Source organism: Chrysemys picta, chromosome 3 (genome assembly GCF_011386835.1).
Source record: "Chrysemys picta bellii isolate R12L10 chromosome 3, ASM1138683v2, whole genome shotgun sequence".
In the NCBI taxonomy this organism is placed as follows: Eukaryota; Metazoa; Chordata; order Testudines; family Emydidae; genus Chrysemys; species Chrysemys picta.
In genome coordinates, this window is record NC_088793.1 from 132,423,816 (window position 1) to 132,436,520 (window position 12,705).

Sequence of the window (12,705 nt, forward strand, 5' to 3'; positions counted from 1 at the left end):
AATTGTCTACACTAATGATCTGCAACAAGGGGGAGCCATGAGGGGAAGTTGTAAGGGGTGGGAGGGAAGAAAGCAATGCAGCCAGAGCCTAACTCACATGCTTACAGACTGGCACTCCCCTCTGCCCCCTTACTCACGCCTTGGCACCGCTGTGCCCAGGCTTGCCTAGTCTCTCTCGCAGGTAGAGAGAATACCTCGTCAGCTTAGTTTAAATTGAAGGTGTTTGCCAAGTCTCTCCCCCAGAGCTGGAGAACGGAGTTTGCCGTGTGTTACACTAACGCCTTCCCGCTCTCCCGGCGCTATTGGCCCGACCCACCCGCAGTGGGGCCCGCCGGCCTGTCAGTGCGCGAAGCAGGCAGGGCACCTGCACCTGCCTTTGACCCTCCCCCGCCTGTCCCCGTGGATCACGTGTCCCGGGCTGGCCAATCCGGCGCGGTCGAGGGCGGAGGTAGGCCCCGTTGGGCTGGGAGTCTGGAGCAGCTCGGGCCGGGGCGGCGCGGCCGGTGCTGGCCCCATGAAGCTGCGGGCACAGGCGGAGCAGAGACCGGCCTGGGCCTGCCCCGCTGCCCCTCGCGGGCTTGGCCGCTTTACCCGTGGGTCGCCGCCGGCCGCTCAGCGGGGCCCGCCCCACCCCGCGCGCAGGTGCGGTTAGCGCGGCCGGCAGGTGAGGATGAGCTTCCCCGGCGGCGCCTCCGGCTCTCCCGGATGCCGCGGCTGAGGCTGCTGCGGCCCGTGCCCCGGCCCCTGCCATGGCTCTGCTGGGCTCCGGGGCGGCGGCCGAGGGCTCCTCGGCGGGCGGCGGCGGCCCGTCCTGCCCGCTCTGGACCGCGCTGTACGATTACGAGGCGAACGGGGAGGACGAGCTGAGCCTGCGGCGGGGCGACGTGGTCGAGGTGCTGTCCAAGGATGCGGCCGTCTCGGGGGACGATGGCTGGTGGGCGGGCAAAATCCGCCACCGCCTCGGCATCTTCCCGGCCAACTATGTGACTTACCAGCCGGGCCGGTACCCGCCCCAGCACCGCCAGCAGGAGAAGGGCGGGCGCCCGGCCCCGAGCCCGGCTCCGCAGGACTGGCGGGCCGGAGGCGGGGGAGACCAGCCAGGCTCCCCAGCCCAGATTGACTTCCAGCATCTGGAGCTGCAGGAGATCATTGGCGTGGGGGGCTTCGGCAAAGTGTATCGGGCCACCTGGAGGGGCCAGGAAGTGGCGGTGAAAGCGGCCCGGCAGGACCCCGATGAAGACATCATGGCCACAGCGGAGAGCGTGCGGCAGGAAGCCAAGCTGTTCTCCATGTTGAAGCATCCCAACATCATCGAGCTGCACGGAGTCTGCCTGCGGGAGCCCAACCTCTGCCTGGTGATGGAGTTTGCGAGGGGAGGCTCCCTCAATAGAGCCCTAGCAGGGGCAGCCACCACCGGCGGGGGAAGCCGTTGGGGCCGCCGCGTACCTCCGCACATCCTGGTGAATTGGGCAGTACAGATAGCCCGCGGGATGCTCTACCTGCACGAGGAAGCCATCGTCCCCATCCTACACCGAGACCTCAAATCGAGCAATAGTAAGTCTTCTAAATGACTTTTGTTTTAAGAGGGTATTTCAACTATCTCTTTAGTGTTTTAACCATGTTTTTTTATGATCAGCAAAAGAAAGGAGGCTGCTGAATAAATCAGATTTATGGAGTGAGAGGGACATGGCCTGTTAGAGCTATACATTTGTCACAAGCTGCTGGATGTGGACAGTTGGAATGAAGGCGCTAACACATGAGACTTTGACTTACACGTTACACCTGTAATTGTGACTTTTTGTAACCAGATAGACTCTCAGGGTTGGAAGGGCCCTCAGGAGGTCATCTAGTCCAACCCCTTGCTCAAAACAGGACCAATTCCTGGACAGATTTTTGCCCCAGATTCTTAAGTGACCCCTCAACCCTGGGTTTAGCAGGCCAATGCTCAAACCAATCTTACCTGGCTACAAGTTCAGTTGGTGTCCACAAACCAACTTATTGAGATGGTGTTGATGTATCTGCACCCACCACACTGCATAAGTTACATTATATTGTTTTCTGGGGAAATCTGGGCAGCTATCCTGTGGTACCTCAGCGAGGCATAACATGCCCTCCCCTCTCCAAGTAGGTCCTGTGGTAATGCATTGGGGATATCCTTCTGTACAGAGTTAAAAAGGAGGAGGAATGGTTAAAACCATAAACTGACACCATTAGGAAGAGCTATATTGAAATAAGTGTTTATTTGCTTGCTGGAAGACAGTCTTGTGGCAGTGGGAGCTTCTGGCAAGAGTGACATGGTTGGTTAGTTGTCTTGGTTACTGATCAATCATGTGATATGTAAGCCAACCATATCACTAATTAGGTAAAAACTCTGTTAAAAATTAGCACAGAGTTTATATACCTAATTGTAACACAGAGAGCAAAGTCCTATCTTCCTAGACAGAAACTTAAAAAAAAAAAAAAAGAAAACTGAGTAAAATAGCAGACTCATAATATACTTTCTTCCTTGTGTGTTCTGTGGTTATAAAACACTTCACAAGAAAATGTTTTTCATAGTATCTTCTTTCTTCCTCCTACCTTATTTTTTTATTAATAAAAGATTTAATGATGGTGACTATCACATATTTGACTTCTATCATACTTTTTTCGTTAACATGATTTAGTGCTGATGAATGGTGTCTGATTAATGGACATGGAGCTTCTAGTTCTTTCATTTAAAAAAAGACAGTGAGATGGTGGTAGTAGAAGTTCCTCTGCTCTTGTTATGAAAAATCACCTGAAGGAGTGAGAGGGAGCTCAGTTTTTATGCCTAGTGAATCCTTGGTCTCTCTGCAGGAGTTGCTAAAATTGCGAATATTTTAGATCCTTTTGTTTTGTGAGTGCTGGTACCCTAGAAACTGGATTTTGGACCAACAACACTTGGTTGTTACTATCATAGGACATGTTTGAATTAGCTTTTCACCATTAGATCACTATGTTCTTGTGGTTAATGTCATTTTAAGTTTTGGGGGCTCTGTCTATGCTAGCCTTTTTTCCCTCTAATATTTCACACTGGTAGTTTCACCAGAGGGGGATAGTGATGGAGGTTTTCTTGCAGACAAGAGGTTGGCAGCTACTGATATTTTTTACACTGTTTAGACTTGCTCTGAACGGAGTGATTAAAATGTTAGTGGCTGTTGGCACCTTATCCACACTGCTCATGTTGCAACCAGTGGTGATAAATTCTAACTTTATTTCATTTAGATTTAACATTATAAAAACACCCATATAAAAACTCTGAGCACCCTGACAAAAATACTTAAAATAACCACCCATCAGCATTAATACCAATGTAAAAATAGTTCATCAGTCAACAGTTTTAAATAATCATACAGAAGTAACAATTTACTTCCACTAACAAACATTAAAAATGGAAAAAAGCATCAGAAAAATCTTTGTACCCAAGTCATACCCAGGAACATACCCTCATCTTTCTCTAAAAGACCCACTGAACCAAGACTTTTGCAGTAATTGCACTCCCAGGCTGTGTTACATTATTTTTTTCCCCAAACTATGAGACAACTCAAAGTATTTAAATGCTGTTCATAATCTTCATCCTTCTCAATCTGTGTATAGACCTAGCACTGGCAGACAGAATGCAGTGATTGACCATCTCTTTCTGGTAGACTGAATGTCCGTGCTGGTTATATTAGATCACCTTCTTTTGATACCATTGATCACAAAATGCTGTTGAGTAGCCTGCAAACATTGGCAGGGGTGATGAGCTGCCCTTCAGCAGTTTTTTATTTTTTTGGCAAGATCTCAACAGGTAGTTGTGGGCAACTCATCCTTTTCCCAAAGGACTCAAGTGAATGGAGCTGCAGTGTGCTATTCTACCCCCCACCTGCCACATTAAAGATGTATATGATGCCATTAGGAGAGTACTGGGCATGGGGCGGGGGTGTTTTCACTATGCTGCTCACATCCAACTCAGATGATGACATGGTTCTGAGTCTCAACCAGTGTCTCACTGAGATTAAGATTAGGTGAGAGTGAGCTGGTGTATTCATTGTTTTGAAATATATTCATGAAATGGATTACCTGAATCTGAAATTTGTCTGCCACTTGGATAGCATCCTCTTGTCCAATAATTGGTCCATCAGACTTAAAGGTTGGATTCTACCCTATTCAGATAAAAGGTTTTTTGGGGGGAGGTTATTTATTGATTTGATTTTGTACTATTTTCCTCAGAGCAGAATCTGGCTCAAGAATCACTGGCCTATTCCCTACCTGGTGCAGGATATTAATAACTTAGCATCAACAACCACAGTACACACATGGAATATGCCCAAACAAGCATGTTGTCCCCTCCTAAGTCAGCTAATGTAGTTTGGGTCTTCTGGACAGTCCAGGACCTTATAATAGTACTATCTCACAGCTGCCAATCTAGGAGAAGAGAAGAAAATCCTGTCTGACCAGGGCAGCAACAGTGAGGACCAGGGCCATCCTTACCTTTACGCAAAATGTGCAGCTGTGTAGGGCACCAGGAAATTTGGTGCCCCAAATTTTCTGGTGCCCTGCACAGCTGTGTGCTGCTTCAGCCCCTGCTCTGCCTCTTCTCCATGGCCCACGCCCCTGCTCCGCCTCTTCCCCAGCTCTTCCTGCCCATGCCCCACCCCCATTCCCACTCCCCTGAAGACTGCAGCAGGGCCGGGCCTGGAGCTTTGTGTAAATTTCCCCGAACCAGCGTCCACGGGGGGGCTGCGTAGGGCCCCAGAATAGCTAGGGACAGCCCTGGTGAGAGCAATGAGATTTTTTTGCAGAATGATGGGTATAAAGACAGGCTAGCTTTGTGTAAATTTCCCCGAACCAGTGTCCATGGGAGGGAAGCCAGTGGCATGTACTTTCTTTATCCCCAGATGAAAAGGAAAGTTGGGAGGTGCCAGGATCTGTCATTTTCCATCCCCATGGAGAGAGAAAACTAGCAGGGAGAAAACTCTTCCTGTGGGGGGGAATAAAGGAGGCAAATGTAGATTGATTTTTTGAGGGGGGGCGGGGGGGGACCTTTGTTTCCTCTTACCTGTTTTGAATGTGGTGCCTGTCAGTTTCACTTGTTCCCCTTGCTCTCTGAGGAAAAGGTAGTTAGGACTTACTGGATGGATTTAGCTGGCAGATATCAGTACAGGATATCACTTCATGCAGGAAGGTTCCGAGCACCGTAAGCTTTCTACATAGGATCCATCTCTTCTATTTGATGTGTTCTTGTTTCTTCACAAGTTGCATGAAACAGAAGGAGATGATGTTCACAGGAAGCTGAGCTCCCAGAAGCATGAGTGAAGGGGTACACTCTGCTTTTAGCTGGGGAGAGGAGGTGGGAGAGGCATGCACAGCTGTGCTCCCCCATGTCCCATCTTTCACACTTAAAGGTGTCATCACAAAAATACATAGTTATGTCCACTTTTGAATAACACAATTTTTACCTTTTAAATATAGATGTAACACTTATCAATGTACCTGTAACACGGCTGCTACTCTGAAACATGTATGTTTTGCAGTCTTCATGACCTACATGGATGGCAGTAATGAAGGAAGAGGTTGTTTGGAAAGGAACATGGTCCACCTCTGGGTGGCTTGCAGGGTCTCTTGTCACTAAGCAATTCCAAACTTTGGTATTAATCTAAAGAAATTCCAAGGCCAAAAAAAAAAAAATAGAATCAAGATTGAAAGAAGGATTTTACCTGTCTTTATCTGATATATCTGCTTAAAAAATCCCGAGGAAATCATTGTAGTTTCTCAAAACATAAATAAGTTGAGAAATTATAAATTCAAGTTCCACTTGAAGAAAAAGAAAATGTTAAAAACTGTGCAATTACTTACCTGTACATCCTTAATTGTATCCTTGGGGTACAATCTGAAATCAGACACTCAAGTCTTCTTTAACTATCATATGGGTTTGTTAATATTAAAGTAATGTATTGTCTTATCGTTGCTGTTTGACTTAATGAAACTGATGGTTGAATGTTTATCTAAGAGTTTCTGGTTAACAGTTATAATACTGAAGAAAGAGTTAGGGGTGTTTAGGTGACCATAATTGTTTGTTTATTTAAATATTTAACTCTCTCTTTAAATAAAGTCAAGCATTTACTTCTGAACAGGGGCACCAAATTAAATGAGAGGGCTAGGGAGATTTGGGTTTACTTGAGCCTTTGGCAAACTTTTCAGGGCCTTGTCTAGATTAGGATTCTATACTGCATGTTAGTGAACACGTATTAGCCTGCACTTTGCAAATGCTACTTTAATTCCAGTACCTGATTTTAGAACATTCAGTGCCTCCAGCTGGGAAAAACAAGTTCCACATCCTGAATGCAGGTGTTAGTACCTGCAGGAAACTTTCCATGGAAACTCAGAGTAGCTTATAATTTAAAGGAATCGCACACAAAAAGTGAACAGTGAAACCGCAGAAAGTGGACAGTCTACCTGATGTGGCTTTATTTAAATTTAGAAGGGAATAGCAAAACTGAAAATAGGAAACTGTTTTTAAAAGCTGAATAAACAACTGTGATGTAAGTAGATTAACACTATAATATCCATACAAATAGCATTCTCGCACACTCATTGAATGCTGTTATTTAGAATATGCTGAGGATCTCCCTCCCCACCCCCCAAATGCACAGAGGTTGGCTGTGTTAGAGATATTGAAAGGCTTGTTGCCATGGCTAAGAGGCACCAAAAAGGGATAGTGAGAAGGTGTCCAAGACAGTAGGACAGAGATGCCTCAGGAACCAGGGTGGGTACTGGTGAGGCTGCAGAGCCTGCTCTGATTAAACTGCAGTCAGCTGTTAACCAAATCACTCTTGTTACCTTGCTCCTGGCTGAAGTAAGGTCCCTGCTGCTTATAAGGAAGGCAAAAATCAAACTCTTTCCTAGAGTTTCTCTGAGGTCCTTCCCAGCAAGACCACTCAAATTATGGTGGAGTGTACTATTAAAATAACTGAGAGAGAAAAAGAGGTTATTCCAGTCAGAAGATGATACTGAAAACTTGCAAAAATACCTCTGTTCCCCTCGAGTTTTTCTTCAATCCTCTGAACTCAGGATTGTTTCTCTTCAGCTTTTCTTTCTCTGTCTTCTCCTTATGGAGAAAAATTCTTGGCTTTTGATAGGCTATGATAGGTCTGAGATTAATCTATATGAGCTATACTTTTCAAAACAGTGAGCTCTCCTTAGTATGATGGAGACAAACCCATAACTTCATTCAGAAAATGTTGGGGGCAGTTCCATCCTGGAGTCACTGGGCCATGTGGGTCTATGTTTTCATGTGATCTCCCTTGGCTTTGTGAGAGTTGGAAGGGGGGAGAGAGACCTGCAGCGTTACATTCTCTGTCCCTCAGTTTGCCCATCTATAACATGGGGGTAATGCTTGCCCATCTTGAAGTGCTTTGAGATCTATGGAAAAAAGAAGATATGTAAGTGGAAAGTAGTAGTATTGCTGTCCATCTTGCACCAAACTTTTTAAAATGCTGTGCTAGCATAGAACAATACTTGCAAATTTTAGTTTGTGTCATCTCTCCCTAATGACTTCCAAAGTAAGCCTTTCCTAAGGGAATAGGGTCTGTTTTAATTCACTGGCATAGATGTGCCACCTTTTTTTATCTATGTATCTTTTGTAAAATTAGGTCACTTCTTTGAATTTCTTACCTTGTATTTCTTTTTCTTTCTTTTGTACTGTTCTCAACAATCTTTTTTCATGGTTTAGTGTACTCTCACATCAAGGTCTTGATTCTCCACACACACACACCTGCCCCAAGGTTCTGAGCACCTGACATTCCCATGGTCTTGTGTGGGAGCCCCACATGCTCAGCACCACTAAAAATTAGACCCATTGGCTTTTCCAGACACCAAACACCACATTACAGCATAAACATATTACACTTTACCAGCTGTGTCTAAGTAGGATGGGCATTGTATTTTTTGTGCATTTTTTGAGTTTGTCCAGAAAGTGGTGTTAAAGTTAATTTAGTGTTTGGAGATAAACTTGCCCGTTACATGTAGCAACTTATATGTCTTGATTGCAGTGGATAAAGTAGTTTATAGAAACTAATAATTCTAATCTGCAGTTGGATGACTTGTTGCAACATGTTTTTAAAGTAAAAATCACAGCGCTTGTTTAATGTTTTTTTTCATACAATGGCTATCTCTTGGCAATATACCTATTTTATTAGTTCTATGCAATACAGCGTTTGTGTATAAAGTCCTTAACCTGCCAAAGAGTGAATAATATTCTAGTTATCTCATATGTGGGTCGAAAACCTAATCTATCGAGCCGAAGCAGTTAACTTTGATTTGCCCCCTCTGAATGTGTTAACTCTATCCTAGACTCTAACAAGTGAACAAAATTAAAAATGCCATACATAAACTTCTTTAAACTAGAGTTAAGGTTGATCAGATATGTTTCCTTACAATGCAAATACCAAAAGCCAGGAACTCATACATTAAAGGCAACACCTAGAACAAACTGATTTTTCAAGCATTAGTCCATTACAGTCACAAAACTCCACCATTCTACAACACTAATGCCTTCTCTAACATATCCAGTTTCATTTCAACAGGACTGCTGCCCTCAGTCAGCCCAACAAACAGCTGAAAATCACACTTAAATACACAGCTTTAACTCTGACCTATTCATTTATTTTGTTTGTAGTTAAGATTGTGTTTTGCATCTTTGACTCCATCCCTGAACAGCTGTTGGCTCTTTCAAAAATGTAGTCATGATCTAGTCTTTCCCTTGACCCTACTTGCCAACAACTTCCCCATCTTCCTTGTTATAAAATAATAATTAAATATATCTTCAATCTTCCTTAAGTGAGCTGTTTTACAGCTGTTCTTTTGAGTTCCTTTCCTCCAAATTCCATCTTGGATTCCCTCCAGTCAAGTTTCTCCACTGGAAATCTTGGAGAGGGTAGGTTCTGTGACTTTTTTGGGGGGGCTAAAACAGGGTTTAGTTCTAGCCCAAACATCCCATTAATTTTCTGACTGTAACCTTTTTCTCAAAGGAAAATATGTTTTGGAGCTTTTGATTGGTGATAACTAGGATAGCAGTAATTTTGGCTATGACATCAGTATTTGCTTGTGTACACGTAAAAATAAAAAACACAACTTCATAATTTCCTACTTTTATACAAGGTCTTTAGAAATACTGGGCCAGATTTTTAAAAGTAGTTATGCACCCAATGATGCAGATAGATGCCTAGTGGAATTTTCAGAAGTGCCTATGTGTCTAACTTCCATTGAAATTAACAGAAATAGACATAACAAAAAAGCTTTTAAAACCTTGGGCCTCACACTTTTGAAGTGATATATGCCTAAATAGAAGGAAAATTATGTTGCATGCTATTTAGGCGTATATATCATGTGGGAACAAGACGCTTTGTGTAGTGCTGGTAAACTTGAGAAGATCCAGCTTGATTTTCAGTTTTAAGTTTTACTGTTCGGCATGAATGTGTTTGTGTTTGAGCACTGTTAGCTACAACATAGAAATGCCATTAAAATTTTTACAATGACTTGTAAAAAGTAGAGAAGTAACATTAATATTAACTTTGGAGCTTTAATACCAATTTATAGATTCCTGAAGAATCTAAAGGTTAAACTTAGCTATTGGATTTTTTTGTTTGCAGACTGTCAGTTTCTTATCTCTCAAAATATTTTCAGCCCCCGTATAGCAGGATTTGAACTGAAAATGGCTGTGTAAAATAAGTGTTATTTAAAATGTGTAGATGGGCACTTTGAACTATTAGGGTACTGGGGCAAAGTTAAAAGCCTCTAGTCTTTCCTTCTTTCCAAAACTAATTCTAATGCCCTAAGTCAGCGTTTCCCAAACTTGTTTGGCCACTGAACACTTTTTAGCCTATTACGGAACACTTATAATATTATTTTGTAATTGTTTGGTTTTCAAGTAAAAAACTGCTTTATTTATGCTCAAATATATTTTATTTTATAAAACAAAGCAAAAATACAAATTTAAAATAACTTGAACTAACAGTTTCTAACTGGAAATCGCATATAAAGTAGTACAAAAATTAAATGCAAGAGTCTTTCATGGAACACCTATTCACATCGTGTGGAACACCAGCGTTCTGCGGAACACAGTTTGGGAAACGCTGCCCTAAGTTAACAATAGCTTCAAAAAGTATGTGCTTTTTAAAAAAAAAAAAAAAAAAAAAAGCTTCATTTTTCATTTTCTGAAGGTAGAATTAGCACACATAGCAGCATAAAATTAGGTGCACATTTGGCTTTAACAGTACAAATACTTTGATGATGGAGTCTCCCATCGAATTTGATGGATGAGCTATAATTACTTATTGTGAATCATAAGATGAGACCAATATTTTAACATGTTTGTTAAATACAAATTAACTTGTGCTGTATAAGGATAGTAACAAACTTCATGACTTTAAGTTAAATTTCTGACTTCTTGAATGTTAGAAGTTGTGACTCTTGGGATTTCACTTAAATTCCATCACGTTTGCTTTCTTGCTCCAAACTTTCCTATACTTGAAACCTTATTCCTGCACCTGTAACTTGAAGTAGATACCAAAATTACATTTTACAGCTGTTTTAAAATCTTTTTGTGACATCTAGCGCTTGTGTATTAAAACCCTGGGTAATATACACTAATATGAACAATTAAAGTATTTGAGTAAAATCATAAATAAAGTCTTTCCCCCTCCCTCTGAAAGTCTCTTGCCAAGTTGATGCTTCTGTGTTTAGGGTCATAGCTCCAGTTAAATCAGCCCCAATGTTGGCAGCATAATCGTGCTTTATTCTCTTCCTGGCGACTGAAATCTGTGTTTTGACAGGTGTGCTTTCAACTCAGGCCTGATAAGTCAGCCCCTCCCCTTTTGTTCCTTCTAAAACTGCAGTGGTAACTATTTCACCTCTAAAAAGCAACAGAGGGTCCTGTGGCACCTTTGAGACTAACAGAAGTACTGGGAGCATAAGCTTTCGTGGGTAAGAACCTCACTTCTTCTTGCATCTGAAGAAGTGAGGTTCTTACCCACGAAAGCTTATGCTCCCAGTACTTCTGTTAGTCTCAAAGGTGCCACAGGACCCTCTGTTGCTTTTTACAGATTCAGACTAACACGGCTACCCCTCTGATACTATTTCACCTCTGTAGTTCATTGTTCCATTTCCCCCTCACCCCCCTCCCCAATATTGGAAATTCAAAAAGAAGCGTCACATTTATTTTTGTGTTCTTGATTTGTCATTAAAACCAAACTGAAACACTGTTCTCTAGAGTCATCACAGTGATTAGTCAAGCATTTGTTCTAAATTAGGAAAGCCTAGGTCAGCTTAGAATGAGAAGAAAAGTTTGGTGTCTTTTTAAATTATCAAAGTATGGGATCTTTGTAGCTCCCTTAACTTTGCACTAAAGTATGTCCATACAGTACTTTGGGCCAAGATTCAGAAAAGCCAGTTGCCCAGAGCAAGCAGGAATTTTTCTGTGGGACTGTCATTAAATTCTGCAGAATCTTTAAGATTTCATTTTTTAAAAAGTGTTTTAGTTCTTATTGTTGTGAGAGAAAATTTCCAGGTGTGAACAAAGCATAAATCAATGCAGTCTTGTTTTCTTAAGTCTACAGAGAGGCAACTCCAATGCTGCTGTCACTGTTAGGGGAGTTGGGGGCTGGCTATTGCTGTTATGAGCAGGAGACACTGCAAGGGTAGTAGGAAGGGGCCCTCTACCATTGGTCTTCAGGTTGGCTGTGGCCTCCCTGCTCCTCATTACAGTTGGTCAAAAAAACAGGGGCACTTAATGAAAAATGTGTCCTTTTTCAGGTAGAGTCAAAATTTTGACACATGATTTAAAAAGCTTCACTCAGCTGTACTCAATGGGCTGCTCCTTGGTTGTGTGTGGATTGGGATCCAGTCCAGAGAGGAGGAAACCACCTACCTCCCCCTGCCATTAGGCTTGGTTTAGGGGACAAGAAACCCCTACTGGGAGAGGACTGTATATTGGGCAGCATACATTGATTTGTTTTGGAGTGGAATGCCCAGGACTCAAATGAGAATTGTGGAAGTTCGTACGGATCACTCCTGATCTTTTGGGCTTATTGGTTCCATTAGGTCGGGTTTGGGTACACCAAACCTTAATTTGCCTGGCTTTGCTCTTTTTAAGGGTTGGATAGAGTTGCCAAGGAAATTCTTGATTGTGTTCAAATGATAAGGGTGTCTAGAATGAATGGTCAGGTGCTCTTTCTTAGATTTTGTACAAATTTAAACAAATATTAAAATCTTAGGCAAAAGTGATTACTACTGTTACAAGTAACATTTATGAGCATTTTATATTTGAATCTCCCTGCATTGTATTCAGAATTTTTCCTCAGTTGCTGGATCAAAGGCAGAGGCTAGAGGAAAGCCATGTTTAAAAACAAAATAGCAAAAGTGACTGGCTTTATTTAAAAAAAAAATGGAATGGGAGCTCATGGGTAAGTGTATAATACCTGAAATAATTCTGAGTCAATTTGCTCAACATTTTTCAAGTTGACAGTCTCTAATGGTGACTGCTGTCTGTATGATGCAAAAATTACAGAAGAGTCAGGTTAGTACTGTAACACTTCTTTAAACATGGAATTTAAATAGAAAAACTAATCTTGAATAATCCATTCATTTAAGAATTACAGAATGCTTACTATTTAAGGGTCTTATAATAATAACTTGTCTAATGAGAGC

The 12,705-nt window shown here is 42.4% G+C and overlaps 1 protein-coding gene across 5 annotated transcripts in view; it reads left to right on the top strand.

Annotated features, from left to right (window-relative positions):
• The first annotated feature begins 606 nt into the window (after positions 1 to 606).
• Positions 607 to 12,705, top strand: part of MAP3K21 (mitogen-activated protein kinase kinase kinase 21) — a 56,585-nt gene continuing 44,486 nt past the window's right edge. For all 5 annotated transcript variants that reach the window (XR_002889044.3, XR_010599763.1, XM_042848359.2 and 2 more), the window contains exon 1: positions 607 to 1,554. Coding sequence is in view for 3 of the 5 variants with exons in the window: in XM_042848359.2 (XP_042704293.1) it covers positions 750 to 1,554 (805 nt within the window). In the remaining 2 variants the exon portion in view is untranslated. The remainder of the gene's footprint in view (positions 1,555 to 12,705) is intronic.